The sequence below is a fragment of the Palaemon carinicauda genome, chromosome 6 (assembly GCF_036898095.1).
Source record: "Palaemon carinicauda isolate YSFRI2023 chromosome 6, ASM3689809v2, whole genome shotgun sequence".
Classification (NCBI taxonomy): Eukaryota; Metazoa; Arthropoda; class Malacostraca; order Decapoda; family Palaemonidae; genus Palaemon; species Palaemon carinicauda.
In genome coordinates, this window is record NC_090730.1 from 144263077 (window position 1) to 144282952 (window position 19876).

General features: G+C 45.6%; 1 protein-coding gene across 4 annotated transcripts in view; it reads right to left on the reverse strand.

Moving 5' to 3' along the window:
• BBS4 (Bardet-Biedl syndrome 4) overlaps positions 1–19876 on the reverse strand; it is a 224305-nt gene that overhangs the window by 47225 nt on the left and 157204 nt on the right. For all 4 annotated transcript variants that reach the window (XM_068375477.1, XM_068375480.1, XM_068375478.1 and 1 more), the window contains one exon: positions 17804–17931. In XM_068375477.1, the coding sequence (XP_068231578.1) occupies positions 17804–17931 (128 nt within the window). The remainder of the gene's footprint in view (positions 1–17803; positions 17932–19876) is intronic.

A 19876-nucleotide genomic window follows, 5' to 3' on the forward strand; every position in this document is an offset into this window, starting at 1 on the left:
CAAACCTCTGTGGCGGAGAACTGAGGCCAACATGCTCCTATATCCTTTAATCGTAGGTGCTGAAAGGGATCTCTCATTCCTAAGATGTAGAAGGAAGTCAGCTATTTGGATCACAGAGGTATTGGTAGAGGATATTGAATTGGCTCTACACCAGCTTCGGAAGACCTCCCACTTAGACTGGTAGACTCTAAGAGTGGAAACTCTTCTAGCTCTGGCAATCGCACTGGCTGCCTCCTTCGAAAAGCCTCTAGCTCTAGCGAATCTTTCGACAGTCTGAAGGCAGTCAGCCGAAGAGCGTGGAGGTTTGGGTGCAACCTGTCTACGTGAGGTTGACGTAGAAGGTCCACTCTTAGAGGTAGAGTCCTGGGGAAGTCGACTAGCCATTGAAGTACCTCTGTGTACCATTCTCTTGCAGGCCAAAGGGGAGCAACCAGCGTCAGCCGTGTCCCTTCGTGCGAGACGAATTTCTGCAGAACTTTGTTTATTATCTTGAACGGAGGGAATGCGTACAGGTCGAGATGGGACCAGTTCAGAAGAAAAGCATCCACATGAACCGCTGCAGGGTCTGGAACAGGGGAACAATAAAGCGGAAGTCTCTTGGTTATGGAGGTGGCAAACAGATCTATGGTAGGTTGACCCCACAAGGTCCAAAGTCTGTTGCACACACTCTTGTGGAGGGTCCATTCCGTGGGAATGACCTGATTCCTTCTGCTTAGGCGATCCGCTGAAACATTCATATCGCCCTGGATGAACCTCGTGACCAGAGTGAGGTTTAGACCTCTTGACCAAATGAGGAGGTCCCTTGCGATCTCGTAAAGGCTCCTCGAATGGGTCCCTCCTTGCTTGGAGATGTAAGCCAAGGCTGTGGTGTTGTCTGAATTCACCTCCACCACTTTGCCTAGCAGGAGGGACTTGAAGTTCAACAGGGCTAGATGAACTGCTAGCAGTTCCTTGCAGTTGATGTGGAGTAATCCTTGTTCCTTGTTCCATACTCCCGAGCATTCCCGTCCGTCCAAGGTCGCACCCCAGCCCGAGTCCGATGCATCTGAGAAGAGATGAAGATTGGGGGTCTGGATGGCCAATGATAGACCCTCCTTGAGAAGGAGATTGTGCTTCCACCACAGGAGAGTGGTCTTCATCTCTTGGTTGATAGGGATAGAGACTGCTTCTAGAGTCGAGCCCTTGTCCCAATGAGCAGCAAGATGGAATTGAAGAGGGCGGAGGTGGAGTCTTCCTAGCTCGACAAACAGGGCCAGTGATGAGAGGGTCCCTGTGAGACTCATCCACTGTCTCACTGAGCAATTGCTCCTCTTCAGCATGCTCATGATGCACTCTAGGGCTTGGCTTATCCTGGGGGCCGATGGAAAAGCCCGAAAATCCTGACTCCGAATCTCCATTCCCAGGTACACAATGGATTGGGAGGGAATGAGTTGAGATTTCTCTATATTGACTAATAGACCTAGGTCTCTGATTAAGTCTAAAGTCCAATTGAGGTTCTCCAGACAACGACGACTCGTGGAGGCTCTCAACAGCCAGTCGTCTAGGTAGAGGGAGGCTCTGATGTTCGACAAGTGTAGGAATTTCGCTACATTCCTCATCAGATGAGTAAAGACCATAGGAGCTGTGCTTAGGCCAAAACACAGGGCTTGGAACTGATAGACAACCTTTCCGAAAACGAATCTCAGGAAAGGTTGGGAGTCTGGATGAATGGGAACGTGAAAGTATGCATCTTTCAAGTCCAACGAGACCATCCAGTCCTCCTGTCTGACCGCTGCTAAGACCGACTTGGTCGTCTCCATCGTGAACGTCTGCTTGGTGACATACTCGTTGAGAGAGCTGACGTCCAGCACCGGTCTCCAACCTCCTGTCTTCTTGGCCACAAGAAAGAGACGGTTGTAGAAGCCCGGGGATTGATGGTCCCGGACTATAACCACTGCCTTCTTCTGCACAAGTAGCGACACCTCCTGTTGCAATGCTAGCCTCTTGTCCTCTTCTTTGTAGTTGGGAGAGAGGTTGATGGGCGATGTGGTCAGAGGTGGTTTGAGGCAGAATGGAATCCTGTAACCGTTCCTCAGCCAACTGACAGACTGTGCGTCTGCACCTCTCTTCTCCCAGGCTCGCCAGAAGATCTTGAGTCTGGCTCCTACTGTTGTCTGGAGAAACGGAGAGTCAGTTCTTTCCCTTAGATGTCCTGGATCCTTTCCTAGACTTGCTCCTGTGAGAGTCTGGACGGGAGCTTCCTCGGCTGGGGGCTCTACCACGAAAGGGTGGTATGAACCTCGTAGCCGGGGTATCAGCTACTGGGGAGCGATAAGTCTTGGGGACTGAGGTGGCAACCTTAGACTTACGAGCCGATGAGGCTACAAGATCGTGCGTGTCCTTTTGTATCAGGGCAGCAGACAAGTCCTTAACTAGCTCTTCGGGAAAGAGGAACTTCGAGAGCGGAGCAAAAAGGAGTTGTGACCGTTGGCAAGGTGTAATACTGGCGGAAAGGAAGGTACACAGTTGTTCCCTTTTCTTCAACACCCCTGATACAAACAACGACGCTAGCTCGCCCGATCCATCTCTGATGGCCTTATCCATGCAGGACATTAATAGCATGGCAGAATCTTTGTCCGCAGGAGAGGTTTTCTTGCTGAGGGCCCCCAGGCACCAGTCGAGAAAGTTGAACATTTCAAATGCTCTGAACATCCCTTTCAGTAAATGATCCAGGTCTGAGAAGGTCCAACAAACCTTCGAGCGTCTCATAGCAGTTCTCCGAGGCGAGTCCACCTGACTTGAGAAGTCAGCCTGGGCAGAGGCAGGTACTCCCAAGCCTGGTGCTTCCCCTGTGGCATACCAAACGCTCGCTTTCGAAGTGAGCTTCGTTGGAGGGAACATGAAGGAAGTCTTGCCAAGGTGTTGTTTAGACTGCAGCCACTCCCCTAAGATCCTTAAAGCCCTCTTGGAGGATCTAGCTAGGACAAGCTTAGTATAGGAGGACTTAGCTTGTTGTACGCCCAGCGAAAACTCAGATGGTGGAGAGCGGGGAATAGCAGAGACAAAGTGGTCTGGGTAAATCTCCCTGAGTAGAGCCAAGACCTTACGAAAATCAATAGACTGTGGAGAAAGCTTAGATTCGTCCACGTCTGATGAGGGATCAAGGTGTGCCTCCTCATCATCCGACACCTCATCAGCAGAGTGTAGCGAAGAGATCGGACAAGAATGCTGAACCGCAGAGTCAGAACGGGTAGGAACAATAACAGTGGTTTCCTCTTCCAGTAACTGTTGAGGGAAAACCTGAGGCTCAGACTGCAAAGGCTGAACAACAGACGAAGCAGAAGGCAGGCGCATGGGTGAAGGAGGTTGACTCCTAGCAAGAGAGGTTGAACCCAAGGATTGCACTTGCTGAGCGGAGGACGGAGGCGGAGTAGCCCGTTCCTGTTCCTGTGAGATGAGCGGAGCATGATGAGGTTGAGGCTGCGCAGAACAAGGTAAAGTTCTCGCAAGCTGAGGCTCCTGAGGCGCAAGTCCAGGGTGTTGAGGAGCTTGCCTTGAGGAGGGTTGAGCTCGCTGCAGCGATGGCTGAGCAGACTGACTCACGGAAGGGAGAGGTTGTTGTACCCCAACCGAGAGTTGCACCACTGGTGGAGCAGCAAGGGGAGGCGGAGGAAGAGTGGAATAACTCTCCTGATCCCAAAGCAAAGGTTGCCTTAAAGAAGGCTGAGGCTGAACACCACTGGGAACAGCGAACTCCGAAAGTGGCTCAACATCGTACGCCTGGCAGATGGTGCTGCGACCAGGCGGAGCAAGCGCAGGCGGGGCGAGCACAGGCGGAGCGAGAACAGGCTGAGGGAGTGTAGGCGGAGGCGGAGGTGCAACACTCTCAGCGCGACACTCACGCATCAAGTCCGAAAGCTGAGCTTGCATGGACTGAAGCAGGGTCCACTTGGGATCGGCAGAAACGATAGCAGACTGAGGTAAAGCCTTAACAGTCGAGCTCTGTTGTGGCAGAACCTTACTCCTCTTGGGCGGAGTACAGTCGACAGATGACTGAGGCGAGTCAGAGCTGAGCCAATGACTGCAACCTGGCTGAGCACTCGCGGACTGGACTCTACGTTTAAGCGGTCTCGAGACCTGAGACCAACGTTTCTTCCCTGACAGTTGATCAGCGGACGAGAAAAAGATGGGCTCAATCGTCTGCAGGTGGGAGTGACGGTCTTTGGAAGACACGCCCGCAACCACCGATGATAGTTCTGTGCGCCTAACAAGGCCTGCCGAACCCTTAAGCCCTTCGACATTGCTTCTCCCCTGGGCATGGGAGCTTGCAAGAGGTCCCGGACTGGGAGGACGACTGGCTCGCACAGAAAAATCCTCACGCACCACACTGGCACCACTAGCACTTGGCACTGCACCGACACTAGCACTCGTCACAGCACTGGCACTAACTCCACCCACTGCACTCTTGACCTTCAGTTCTTTAACTTCGGCCATCAGAGACTTATGGTCACTTACCACTGATTCTACTTTATCGCCTAAAGCCTGAATAGCACGCAAAACAACTGACATATCAGGCGGAGGGCACACAGTAGGTTCGGGGGTAGCCACTACAGGGGTAGGAAAAGGTAGGGGATCATGAGGTGAGGAAAACATAGAAGAGTGAGAAGAACTCCTCCTAACTCTACCTCTCTCTAACTTAGTTGAATATTTTAAAAGACGGACAAATTCCAATTCCGAAAGTCCGGCGCATTCCTCACATCGATTTTCTAACTGACAGGGCCTGTCCCTACAGTCAGAACAAGCGGTGTGAGGATCTACCGAGGCCTTCGGAATACGCCTATTGCAAGACCTACATCGTCTATGGGAGGGGGCTTGCGAAATGTCAGACATCTTGTAATCCAAAGAGTTAGCCAAAGGGGGATCCAAAAACAAGCAAAATTCGTTAACCGTTATATCAGTATTATATAAAAGCTATCTAGCTAATATAAGAAGGATTCCAGTAAAGCGACAGCCGTTAATCTGAGAGAATACTTCACCAAATATCCGTGAATAAACTCGAAGACCATAAGCGTATCCCAGAACGTCTAGCCGGAAGCACGACAGAGGAATAATTGAGGAGGTGTTAACAACAAGTAATTGAGTACCTGGCCACAGGTGGCGCTGGTAAGTACACCCCCTTCTAGTATTGTGATAGCTGGCGTATCCCTCCATAGAATTCTGTCGGGCAACGGAGTTGACAGCTACATGATTATCGGGTAAGTTTAATATTGAAAACTATTCTTTCAACATAGGATTGGTCTCAGCAAAAGACTGGGCAAGGGTACACAAGATATGTTGGAAATTAACTACTGTATAATATATACAATAGTTTTCTATCTGCAGTATATAGTCTACTGCAAATATACTGATTACTGTATAATCATGTACTGTAGTTCAGCTGGCATATAGCCGGCATAGCTAGTCCCTGACGGCACAGTCCGCCAGCATACTAGCTGATAGAGAGAGAGAGAAAGCATTGAGTGAAGGACTGCCTTATCACTATGTATGTATACACTAAATAAGGATGTAAGTATATAACTTACTGCCTTCCCCCAGAAAGAAGGTTCAAATGGAAGGGGAGAATGCATCGTTCAGGTTTCCATCCAACCACAAGGACCGTTGCCGGCAAATGGCCGGTTGGTTAGTACCCGGCGGCACTGGTACAGTCGGCATGCCGCGGACTGAGTAAGTACCTGTCGGCGCCGGCCAGATTAGTACAACGGTTACAGGACTTGTGGACGGCAGTCCAAGGGAGGACTGAAGAACCTTGGTGACAGAAGGGTCTCTCACGGGCAGCCGTCATGGCCGGCACAACCTCCCCGGATCCTTGTCCATAAGGGAAAGCTGAGTGACTAAACAGCTGCTATGTAGGAGCCCGGCCGGCCCCACAACCCGCCGGCCAGTGGTGAGATTGCGGGATGACGGCCATAGCTAAAAGGAAAGAGAGGGGCAGGGAAAAGGGTCCTGTATAAAGTGTAGAAGGCGGCGGCAATGTTGCCGCCCCCACTACACAAGGGAAAAACTCTGTTTCAGTATCAGCGCCGTCTTAGGCGGCAGAAGAATGTCTATTCTTCAACCTAGGGTCTGCCGAAATAGTGTTAGGAGGGGCCGGCAGGTTTGCCGCCCCCTCTCAACAAGGGAGAAACATCGTTTCAGTGCCGGCGCCATCCTAGGCAGAAGAATGTCTATTCTTTAGCCTAGGGTCTGCCAGCACAGGACTAGTCTTCTAAACCGCAGGGAGAAGGTGGTGGCATCATACCACCACCCCAGGTGCAGTTTAGGGAGGCTTAGCCTCCTATGCCGGCGGCTATAAGCCGGCAGGGGAGTGACTACTCACCCTGCCGCCGGCAGAAAAACTGAATACTCTGAGATTCTGTCAAAAACCAAAGCCGGACACTCGCCGGCAAAGGTGGGAGACAGAAAAACCCTAGCTTAGTCCAGCCGGAGTGAACTACTCTATGACAAGACCAGAAAGGGTTGCCGCCTGCGGCGGCACTCGGAGGGAAAGAGGGATTACCCTGAATTCTCCACAGGAGACAAGTATCGAGTTATATAATTCTATGAGATAAGTAAAACGATACAAAAGGGTAAGTGGGGAAATGTCTGAAAGTATACATCGCCTAGGCTAGGTAGCCTAGGCAAGACAAGATCTGGGTTACCTAAATCAACAAAAAGGAAAATTATGCATACCGTAAATATCTTTACTAGTATAATTATGCCTATATAGATTTCATAATTTATTAATGCTATTTAAACCGGGAAAGTCGTTCTGCTAACTAAATAACACATGCATAACGAACAACAGTGCCCATGGCGCCTCCGGTAACAGGCCTAGCTCCTAAGCACAATAAATTACTCTAATTTCATTGTGAAACAGGAGCTAACTGAAAATATATACACTGTAAAGAATCAATACTCAACTTTCCAGAGGCAAAAGAAGCTGGAGATTGCATAATAATCCTCACAAAATCGATCAATAACGTTAGATCAACAGGGAACATCACCGAGCGAAATCGCTACAAAAATAGGAATAACCGCCATCTTGGATATGGCGCCATCTAGATACTCAATAGTAGTATGGGAGGAAGGGTAACCTTGATAACGGCTCCCCTTCTAATTTGCCACTCTTCCCCCTCGAGGTGAAAAAGCTATTTGGGGTGAAGATTGCTATGTGTCGAATCAAGATATAGGTCCCCTGATTTATGCGATATCCTTAAGAGAAATTTTAAGGATATTCGTGCCAGGAGTTAGAATTCTGGAGACCTAAAGGTAAATTCTCTGGGAATATCACTGTAGTTCAAATATCCCTTGGAAGCTACTTATAGGAACCTTCCATCAGGACAACATGGCTTAAGCCCCCCCCCCAAAAAAAAAAAAAAAAAAACCATTGCATTTTTTAAGGGGCCTGGCCGGAATGCCAATATATGGGGGTATAGGAATAAAATCACAAAATCCCTAAAAATTCACTGAGCTTCGTATGCATTGGAGAATGCATATACAAAATATTTTGTCAAAATTCCTCTTGATTTCATAGTTATTGTACAGCATAATTAGTAAAAATAACTTGATAAATAAAAGACATTGTTCCCTACAAGAAAATGCAGTATTTTTTCTGTTATCGTAAATTCTGAAAAATAATCCATTTTAATGTAAAAACAAATTGTGAGCAATGGCATCTGTATAGACTCCATAAGTCACAAGACTATAGTAATTACACCCTTCGGCCTTCAGTCCTACCACAAACCTCATAGAGTACACACGTTTGAGTTTGAACCTCTGACATTCACTCGTTTTTACTTCTGTTTACATCTCGCTAATATAAGGAAGAAGGAAATTTGCTTTAATAAGAGTTCAGGAATGGGTAATATCGGCGAAATTAGCGGATTGTTAGTGAAGGAGAGAGATGATGGAGCGACCGAGACGTCTTGCCTAAGAAGCAAGATATTGAGCAAAGGGATCTTTATTTATGATTATATTATAATAAATAACTTTGTTTTGGTTTATAATACCCAAAAATTAACAAAATTCATAATAATTATAATTTATTAATATGTTATTTTCATTAGTAAAATAAATTTTTGAATATACTTACCCGATGATCATGTAGCTGTCAACTCCGTTGCCCGACAGAAATCTACGGTCGGGATACGCCAGCGATCGCTATACAGGTGGGGGTGTACACAACAGCGCCATCTGTGGTCAGGTACTCAAGTACTTCTTGTCAACAAGACCTCAATTTTCTCCTCGGTCCACTGGTTCTCTATGGGGAGGAAGGGCGGGTCCTTTAAATCATGATCATCGGGTAAGTATATTCAAAAATTTATTTTACTAATGAAAATAACATTTTTCAATATTAATCTTACCCGATGATCATGTAGCTGATTCACACCCAGGGTGGTGGGTGGAGACCAGCATACATGTTAACAAAGAAGCTAAGTATCCCGTATTACATTTTATTAGTTATTCATAATAACAATATAAAATAAATAAGTACCTGGTAAGGAAGTCGACTTGAACCATTACTCTGCCTTTATTAAGTACGTCTTCCTTACTGAGCGTAGCGGTCCTCTTAGGATGCTGAACAACTCTTAGGTGCTGAAGTATAAAGGGCTGCAACCCATACTAAAGGACCTCATCACAACCTCTAACCTAGGCGCTTCTCAAGAAAGAATTGACCACCCGCCAAATCAACCAGGATGCGGAAGGCTTCTTAGCCGACCGTACAACCCAAAAACAACAATAAAAAGTATTCAAGAGAAAGGTTAAAAAAGGTTATGGGATTATGGGAATGTAGTGGCTGAGCCCTCACCTACTACTGCACTCGCTGCTACGAATGGTCCCAGGGTGTAGCAGTTCTCGTAAAGAGACTGGACATCTTTGAGATAGAATGATGCGAACACTGACTTGCTTCTCCAATAGGTTGCATCCATAACACTCTGCAGAGAACGGTTCTGTTTGAAGGCCACTGAAGTAGCCACAGCTCTCACTTCATGTGTCCTTACCTTCAGCAAAGCAAGGTCTTCTTCCTTCATATGAGAATGAGCTTCTCTAATCAGAAGCCTGATGTAGTAAGAAACTGCGTTCTTAGACATTGGTAGCGAAGGCTTCTTAACAGCACACCATAAGGCTTCCGATTGTCCTCGTAAGGGTTTAGACCTTTTTAGATAGTACCTAAGAGCTCTGACTGGGCAAAGTACTCTCTCCAGTTCGTTACCCACCAAGTTGGACAGGCTAGGGATCTCGAACGATTTAGGCCAAGGACGTGAAGGAAGCTCGTTTTTAGCCAAAAAACCGAGCTGCAAGGAACATGTAGCCGTTTCAGATGTGAAACCTATGTTCCTGCTGAAGGCGTGGATCTCACTTACTCTTTTAGCTGTTGCTAGGCATACGAGGAAAAGAGTTTTTAATGTGAGGTCCTTAAAAGAGGCTGATTGGAGCGGTTCAAATCTAGATGACATAAGGAACCTTAGGACTACGTCTAGATTCCAGCCTGGAGTGGACAACCGACGTTCCTTTGAGGTCTCAAAAGACCTAAGGAGGTCCTGAAGATCTTTGTTGGTGGAAAGATCCAAGCCTCTGTGGCGGAAAACCGCTGCCAACATACTTCTGTAACCCTTGATCGTAGGAGCTGATAGGGATCTAACGTTCCTTAGATGTAACAGGAAGTCAGCAATCTGGGTTACAGTGGTACTGGTTGAGGAAACTGCATTGGCCTTGCACCAGCTTCGGAAGACTTCCCATTTAGATTGATAGACTCTGAGAGTGGATGTCCTCCTTGCTCTGGCAATCGCTCTGGCTGCCTCCTTCGAAAAGCCTCTAGCTCTTGAGAGTCTTTCGATAGTCTGAAGGCAGTCAGACGAAGAGCGTGGAGGTTTGGGTGTACCTTCTTTACGTGAGGTTGACGCAGAAGGTCCACTCTTAGAGGGAGAGTCCTGGGAACGTCGACCAGCCATTGCAGTACCTCTGTGAACCATTCTCTCGCGGGCCAGAGGGGAGCAACCAACGTCAGCCGTGTCCCTTTGTGAGAGGCGAACTTCTGAAGTACCCTGTTGACAATCTTGAACGGCGGGAATGCATACAGGTCGAGATGGGACCAATCCAGCAGAAAGGCATCCACGTGAACTGCTGCTGGGTCTGGAATCGGAGAACAATACAATGGGAGCCTCTTGGTCATCGAGGTAGCGAACAGATCTATGGTTGGCTGACCCCACAGGGTCCAAAGTCTGCTGCAAACATTCTTGTGAAGGGTCCATTCTGTGGGGATGACCTGACCCTTCCGGCTGAGGCGATCTGCCATGACATTCATATCGCCCTGAATGAACCTCGTTACCAGCGTGAGCCTTCAATCTTTTGACCAAATGAGGAGGTCCCTTGCGATCTCGAACAACTTCCTCGAATGAGTCCCCCCCTGCTTGGAGATGTAAGCCAAGGTTGTGGTGTTGTCGGAGTTCACCTCCACCACCTTGTTTAGCTGGAGGGACTTGAAGTTTATTAAGGCCAGATGAACCGCCAACAACTCCTTGCAATTGATGTGAAGTGTCCTTTGCTCCTGATTCCATGTTCCCGAGCATTCCTGTCCGTCCAATGTCGCACCCCAGCCCGAGTCTGATGCGTCCGAGAAGAGACGGTGGTCGGGGGTCTGAACAGCTAACGAAAGACCTTCCTTGAGAAGAATGCTGTTCTTCCACCACGTTAGAGTAGACCTCATCTCTTCGGAAACAGGAACTGAGACCGTCTCTAGCGTCATGTCCTTTATCCAGTGAGCAGCAAGATGATACTGAAGGGGGCGGAGGTGGAGTCTCCCTAACTCGATGAACATGGCCAGCGATGAAAGTGTCCCTGTTAGACTCATCCACTGCCTGACTGAGCATCGGTTCCTTCTCAGCATGCTCAGGATGCACTCTAGGGCTTGGTTGATCCTTGGGGCCGACGGAAAAGCCCGAAAAGCTCGACTCTGAATCTCCATACCCAGGTAAACAAGGGTCTGGGATGGGACGAGCTGGGACTTCTCTAAATTGACCAGGAGGCCCAGTTCCTTGGTCAGATCCATAGTCCATCTGAGATTCTCCAGACAGCGACGACTTGTGGGAGCTCTTAAAAGCCAGTCGTCTAAATAGAGGGAGGCTCTGATGTCTGCCAAGTGAAGGAATTTCGCAATATTCCTCATCAGTCTCGTAAACACAAGAGGTGCCGTGCTTAGGCCAAAGCACAGGGCTTGGAACTGGTACACAACCTTTCCAAAGACGAATCTTAGGAAAGGTTGGGAGTCTGGATGGATGGGGACGTGAAAGTATGCGTCTTTCAGGTCTAACGAGACCATCCAGTCCTCCTGCCTGACCGCTGCTAGGACCGACTTGGTCGTCTCCATCGTGAACGTCTGCTTGGTGACATAAGCATTGAGAGCACTGACGTCCAGCACCGGTCTCCAACCTCCTGTCTTCTTGGCTACAAGGAAGAGACGGTTGTAAAAGCCCGGGGATTGATGATCCCGGACTATGACCACTGCTTCCTTTTGTAGCAAGAGCGACACCTCTTGTTGCAACGCTAGCCTCTTGTCCTTCTCCTTGTAGTTGGGAGAGAGGTTGATGGGAGATGTAGTTAGAGGGGGATTGAGGCAGAACGGAATTCTGTATCCCTCCCTTAGCCACTTCACAGACTGAGCGTCTGCACCTCTGCTCTCCCAAGCTTGCCAGAAGGTCTTGAGTCTGGCTCCTACTGCTGTCTGGAGAGGAAGGCAGTCAAAACTTGCCTTTTGCGGACTTGGAACCCTTCTTGGACTTGCCACGGTGACTGTCTGCACGGGTACCTCCTCTGCTGGAGGTTCTGCCACGAAAGGGCGGGATGAACCTAGAAGCAGGTGTATCAGCTGCTAAAGGGCGGAAGGGTCTAGGCACGGAAGGTAAGGGTTTAGCCTTACGTGCAGAAGAAGCCATGAGGTCATGCGTATCCTTCTGGATAAGAGAGGCAGCCATCCCCTTAATCAACTCCTCCGGAAACAGACACTTGGAGAGAGGAGCAAACAGCAACTCTGACTTCTGGCAAGGAGTGATACCAGCAGATAAGAACGAGCACAGATGTTCTCTCTTCTTGAGGACCCCTGATACATATGAAGCCGCAAGTTCACCAGACCCATCCCGTATTGCCTTGTCCATGCTGGACATGATCAGCATGGCCGAGTCCTTGTCAGAAGGGGAAGTCTTCCTGCTTAAGGCTCCCAAACACCAATCGAGGAAGTTGAATATCTCGAAGGCACGAAAGACTCCCTTCAACATATGATCAAGATCGGAAAAGGACCAGCAGATCTTCGAACGTCTCATAGCCAACCTGCGGGGAGAGTCAACCAGACTTGAGAAGTCGGCCTGGGCAGAGGCAGGAACCCCCAAGCCAGGTTCCTCTCCCGTGGCATACCAGACGCTCGACTTAGAAGCCAGCTTGGGAGGAGGAAACACAAAAGAGGTCCTTCCCAGTTGCTTCTTGGAATGCAACCAGTCCCCCATAACCCTCAAAGCTCTCCTTGATGATCTGGCGAGAACAAGCTTGGTGAAGGCAGGCGCAGCAGACTGCATGCCCATAGCAAACTCGGAGGGCGGAGAACGAGGGGTTGCAGACACAAAGTGTTCAGGATACAATTCTCTGAACAAAGCAAGGACTTTGCGAAAGTCTAAGGAGGGTGGCGAAGACTTGGGTCCTTCAACATCAGAGTGAGGATCATCCAGATGAGCAGCTTCATCCTCCGATACATCCTCATCCGAAAGTTGAGTTGTGAGGGGCAAAGGCAGAGCAGCAAGCTGAGCGGCTGAATCCTGCAGAACGGGTGCATGCGTACCTGCGGATCCATCATCATGCCTCTGCTGGACAGACTGTGAGCTGGCAACAACAAAAGCAGAGGGCCGGTGTGTGGGAGGGTCTGCGGTGGGCTGAGGAGCATGCGGTATGGTATGCAGAGCATGAGGTAAGGCATGCGGCTCATGCTGCATGGTATGCGGCTCATGCTGCATGGTATGCGGCTCATGCTGCATGGTATGCGGAGCATGCTGTAAGGTCTGCAGAGCATGCTGCATGGGCTGAGGAGAATGCCGCATAGTGCTGGAACCCGGCAACTCCTGATGCGGCAGCTCACGCATGTTAGCAGATGGTGCAGCAAGAACATGCGTCTGGCAGTGAGGACTGCGCATCGGTGGAGGAGCTCTCACAGGTGGGGTGTGGGAGCAGGCAGCCGCAGTATCTGCTGAGCGCACAACCTCTGCGGGTTGTAGGTTAACAGGAGAGGTGTTAACCTTCTCGGCATGATACTCCTGCATAAAAGCCGCAAGCTGAGACTGCATAGTCTGCAGCATGGACCACTTAGGGTCTACTGTGGCTGGAGCAACAACAGACGGAGCAGAGGCCTGTTGAGGGACCACTCTACCTCTCTTGGGAGGTGTGCAGTCATCAGATGACTGCGGCGAGTCCGAACTGACCCAGTGGCTACACCTGGGCCGTTGGACTAGCTCGGAAGGGACCTTACGTTTGAGCGGTCGTGAGACCTTGGTCCACCGTTTCCTCCTGGAAACCTCTTCCACAGACGAGGAATGTAAGGGCTCATTCGTCTGGGAGTGGAAGGGACGATCCTTAGCAGATGCGTCCGCAACCACTGAGGATACATCCGTGCGCCGATCAAGGCCTGCCGAACCCTTTGGTCCTTCGACATTGCTTCTCCCCTGGGCTTGGGAGCTTGCAAGAGGTCCCGGACTGGGAGGACGACTGGCACGCACAGATGTACCCTCATGCGCAACACTGACACTGACACTATGCACAGCACTAGCACTTCCCACTGCACTCTTCGCTTTCAGCTCTCTGACATCTGCCAAGAGCTGATTGCGGTCACTAACCAACGACTCCACCTTATCACCGAGAGCCTGAATGGCACGCAACATATCAGCCATTGCAGGCTGAGCACTCGTAGCAGGTTCGGGAGTCACCACCACAGGGGAAGGAAAAGGATGAGGGGCATGGGGAGAGGAAAAATCCACAGAGCGAGAAGAACTCCTCCTATCTCTCTCCTTCTCTAACCTACGTGTATATCTGAGGAATTCATTAAAATCGAATTCCGAAAGCCCATCACATTCCCCACATCGAACTTCCAATTGACAGGATTTTCCCCTACAATTGGAACATACGGTGTGAGGATCTATAGAGGCCTTCGGAAGACGCCTATTACAAGTCCTAACACTACATTGCCTGTATTTAGGAACTTGGGAATGGTCAGACATCTTGAATTTTAGAGGTAGTCAAGGGGGAATTCCAAAATAAAGCAAAGATCGTTAACCAATGAATCAAATTAATTCCAAAAGCTTGCTAAGCTAAGGATAAAGCTTCCTGTACAGCGAAGGCTAAATTTCAGAGCAAATACATCACCAAAACGTGAACAAAAGACTCCAAAATCAACAGCGTATCCATGTAGGTCTTGCCGGCGGCACGACAGAGGAAAAATTGAGGTCTTGTTGACAAGAAGTACTTGAGTACCTGACCACAGATGGCGCTGTTGTGTACACCCCCACCTGTATAGCGATCGCTGGCGTATCCCGACCGTAGATTTCTGTCGGGCAACGGAGTTGACAGCTACATGATCATCGGGTAAGATTAATATTGAAAAATTGTCTTTGTAAAATTACAAAGAAAAACTTTGAACGCCCATAACTCAAAACTACACTTATCGACCCTCAAATTCTATCTTCTCCCTTAGTTTTAGATATAGCATGAAAATTTGGTATATAACTTAGAAAGACATAACAAAACAATCAAATGTTGCCCTTTTTTCTAATTTTTGTTTCATAGATTTTTTCTTCATTTTTCCCTTGATTTTTGGGTTTCTTTTTTTTACCATAATGAAAAAATTCATATCTAGCAAAAGAAATGTCTTTTAGAAAAAAAAAAACTCATTTGATTGGAGGTCTACATCAGGTCTACATCAGGTCCACATAGGGTAGTAATCCCAGGTGTTAATATTAATTATTAAGGAAGGAGATAGAATTTGAAGAATATTCATTTTCAGGATAAATCCCCGTTGTGTCATAAAACCGGTCAGAGGCAAAAATTCTATGCAGTTTGGAGATGTCCTAAGTTACCTTATTAAGTGGTATGAACGTGAAAGTCCTGTCCTTAAAAAATGGCATTAGCTGGCCAGTCTCCCTTACAGTGGTCTTGTGGGTTTATGTCACTTAAAATAAATTTTTAACAGGTAATTTCATCTACAGTATTTGGACCTCTTCAAGTACTATTTCAATAATCTAATTGTTAAAGACTTTTTATCACTCTCCTCTCAAAATCTTTTCACATTAAGGAATGACATGCTGTAATCTTTACTTTGAAATAATTATTTTACTCTGAAACTTGGAATAAGTGATATCAGTGATCCTTCCCATTAGAATCCTACTAAAAAATGGCCTGAAGTTCACATACTCTTTTTGATGTTGCTAGAGCTAAAGGAAAATGTTAATTTTGAAATACTTGAAGGGTAATTTATCCAGACATTCAAACTGTGGTCCTTTAAAATACTTCAGTAATACATCCAAATTCCACTTAATTAAGTTTCGAGCCAAAGATTTGTTAATGGTGATGTGAAGAATTTTCTTCTCTCTTTCTTCTTGTTAATATTTCATTTTATTTATTCTATACATGATCAAAACATTTTCCAATTTTCTTTCCTTCCAACAGGCTCACATCTCTAGTAAGTAATGTGACATCTAGAGGTAAATGGCAAGAAGTGAATTTAGTTGGAACTATTTTGTATTCTCTTGACACCAATCAGTCAGTGGGGAGGAGGGCAGCATAAATATGAACATCAGGCGAATATAGGAATAAAAAAAAATATTAAAATTTTGTTTACTTCTATGAACCTCCAATGATATTCATACTTTATTGCTGACTCCCACACTCTAATAGAGGTGGGATGTCTGTGAAGAAGAGATAGGATAAAAAGTTCTAACCAAGTACCAAATATACCTTAAAAACGAGGTTGCTTAGGAGCAGTTACTTTAGTGAAAGAAAGGTTATAAGGATACAGACTGCCAACTTTGAATGCAGGAATACAAGAATCTAGCAGTAAAGGATATAAAGTAATTAACAAAATTGAGGCTCTCCCAGAAGATCTTGACTCAGTAAGGTGCAGTGAACATTCAAAACCCTTACTGAATAAAACACTATTATGACTTAACCCAACTAAAGAGGTCAGGTTAGGGTAAGCAACTGGGCAGGCAAGTCAGAATTACCACCTACAAGCTAAGACTCGCTGGCCTTCTGAGATTAACACAAGAAGCTAAATAAGTTTAGAGCTTTTAAAACTCATCACAAAAAAACTTTACATATTAAGTATGTGTCCTGTTGTCATCACCTTCTCTATAAACAGCTAGCCTATCCTTTTCTATATTTCCCAATGAGCTACAAGCAAGTTTCAAGCACTTGAACTTTAAACATACTTTTTCTAAGATAACAGTGAAGCAAATGCACTTCTCATTATAGTTATTTAAAACAAAGTACTATCCCTGTGCAACAATGCTAACATATCAAGAGGAGTTGAAATGCAATAAAACTTATCACAATCTGGAACGGGATACGTCTTACAATTACAGAGTTGACGGAAAAACTGAATGACAAAGAACCTTTTTTTGTCATTCAGTTTTTATGTCGACTCTGTAATTGTAAGATGTATCCCATTCCAGATTATGATAAGTTTTATTGCATTTCAAGTTGTCTTCCTCTTGTTTTGTTAGCATTACTGCACAGGGATAGTACTGTGTTTTAAATAACTATAGTCAGGAGTGCATTTGCTTCACTGCTAGTGTCTCACTACTTTACTAGACGTGTATCTATTCAAAGAATATAAAATGGGAATTTTTTTAAATCTTAGGATCATATGTCGATAAACTGAGCTTCTGGAGAGAAAGAAATATAAACATCAGGGGAGGTTCATAGAAATAATTAGGAAATGATGGCTTTCAGCATATGCATATACTGTAGATGTTTTGTCACCAAACGTAAAAGGGGAAAAGAAAGTGGTTAGTGAGAATATAACTTTCTAGCAACGTAGTAATACTGTAGTACCTGACATTAAACCTTCACCCAAAGCAATTAAATAAATGAAGAAAGAAAAAGTGTGCACAAAACTGTCACAAACTAGAATACGTAATGTAAATATTGCCAAGGTGCTAAATTCAGTTATTATAACCCTGCTAAGTTAAAGAAAGCATACAAGAAACTGAATATTACTTGCTAAATGAAGAATTCACTTCTGTCATCTACTATTAGCACAGAAAATATGCATGAAGTAAATTATAATTAATGCATAAAAAGAGAAACTTAGCAAAATATCCTGGGATAGCAATCTTCTGCACACAAAAAAAAAAAAAATAAAAAAAAACATTAACGGAGTTGCTAACAGCACTGCAGATTCGCTAAGTGAAGAAAGTAAATGAGACACTTGTATACCAGAAGGCACATGAATGGCAAGACTATCTTCTCTCTGACAAGCTAAAGATTGGTGAACCTGAAAACAATTGAGACCTGAATTCACAGTATGAACATGATTACAGTAATAGAAATTATGACGGGAAACCCTAACCTAAAGATAAGATTACCTCATTTCATGTCTCATATAAAAACTGAAATTTACTTGAATATGTTTTAAAAGCTTTTACTTGACATGTAAAATATTATCAGCATAAGATAGTTTAATGAGACCTGTGAGCTGAAATTTCCTGTAAAGCATAAAATTTAGTTCAATAGAAGAGAGAATTAATAAACTTACAGCATCATCGTGGTTATGCAGAAAAACTGCATAATTAAGACAAACACTGGGATCACGAGACTCCAAAGCAATAGCTTGTTCATATGCTTGTCGAGCATTCTCTTCGTCATCTAAATAAGTAAGAGAAACTGGAAAGAGAACAGGTTATCAAGGCATAAGAAAAATTTATACTCAGCCATTGCAAATTGTAAGAATTACAAATAATTCTTGATGACATATAAATCACAAATTTTCTAAGTAATTTGTATTTTTCCAAGCTATAAACACCTGAGTCCTTTATGTATGGAATAGTTTTCAGTGCTATGAGCTTGATAGTTATTAAAATTGTTAATGAGGTAGTTAATGACAGGTGGGAGCGAGATCGAGGAGCCGCGCCCTCTTACCTGTCAAAGTCTCTTCACTTATGACCTTTTGGCTCAGGACTGAGAGGCTGGTTGAGGAGGGAAGTTTAATATAAAGGACTCAGGTTTGTATAGCTAGGAAAAATACAAATTACTTCCAAAATCTGTGATTATTTCTTACGGAAATACAAACCATTGTCCTTTAAATAGGGAGACTCACTGCTTGGTGGGTCGGCTCCCCTCAGAACTGAAATGTCAGGTTATTTTTCTTCCCCAGAGGTGTCAATCTACCTTGTTCCATATGGAAGCAAAGATGATGGCTCCAGCAACCTCCTATCTGTCTATCAATGGCATGACTAGAATGATAGGGCCTGGCCTGTGCAACAGATTGGAACGTGGTCAAAGGAGGGATCCCTTCCCCCCGAAGGGGACTGCAGTTTGGATTAGTACACCTTGCATATGATGACCAAAGAGTTAGCATATGTTCCACCATCCTTCCCTTTGTCTGGAGAGAATGGGGTAGAACTTCTTTAGGATCCAAAAAAAGGGAGCTCAGAAGTGTAGTTTATCAGCATCAAGTCAGATCCTGTGAGTAACGCTGCAACTACTTTGTCGCTAACATAGGGGGAGCTAAAATGGAGAAGAGTCAGTTAATCCGCCTTCATTCCAAACTTGAATCTATACGTAACCATAGACAAGATGCTACAACCCTACTTGAGCAATCACCACAAAACCAAGTGCCCAGGTGTCCAGGGTCTTGTGGGTACACCTGCAAGGTAAGGGCCATGAGATGGTCTGGAGTATACATCCCCCAGCCTTCGCGTACTGGGCGACTGCAAAATTCCTCTAGAAGATAAGGGCGGAGCCTAACCCCTAACTTACAAATTATGGTCCTAGCTGGAACCTAGACTCTCTCACCAGTCGAGGCATATGCATTACGGATCAACTCCCGAAGTCAAAAAGAGATCGTGTTCTAGACAGCTCTTTCTTGGTTCTGCTCCTCAACATCCGAACCTCCGGACCTCTCTATTGACAATGTTTCTTTAAATTTGTATGACTTTTAAAATTTTAGGTGTGATTCTCGACAGCAAATTTACTTTTGAGAAACACATTAGGTCTGTGTCTTCTTCAATTACACAAAAAATTGGCTTATTGAGAAAGTATTTTAAGATTTTCGGTGACCAATCTATTCTGAAGTGTTTTAATTCTTTCATTCTACCTTGTTTTGAGTATTGTTCTCCTGTCTGGTGTTCAGCCGCTGATTCTCATATTAATTTGTTGGACAGAAACTTACGGTCTATTAAATTTCTTATTCCTGATCTAGATATTAATCTTTGGCACCGTTGTTCAATTAGTTCATTATGCATGTTGCATAAAATTTTTCATAACTCTGACCATCCTTTACATTCAGATCTCCCTGGACAATTCTATTCTGTTTGTAACACTAGGCAGGCAGTTAATTCTAATAGCCAGGCCTTTCCCATCATGAGGCTCAATACTACACAGTATTCTAGAAGTTTTATCCCAGCTGTTACCAAGTTGTGGAATGATCTTCCAAATCGGGTAGTTGAATCAGTGGTTCAAAGTTGGAGCAAATATTTTTATGTTGACCAGGCTGACATGAGTCTTTTTGTAGTTTATATATGACATATGTGTTTTTGACGTTGTTGGTGGTTTATATAGGACATATCTACTTTGACGTTGTTACTGTTTTGGAATGATTTATTGTTAA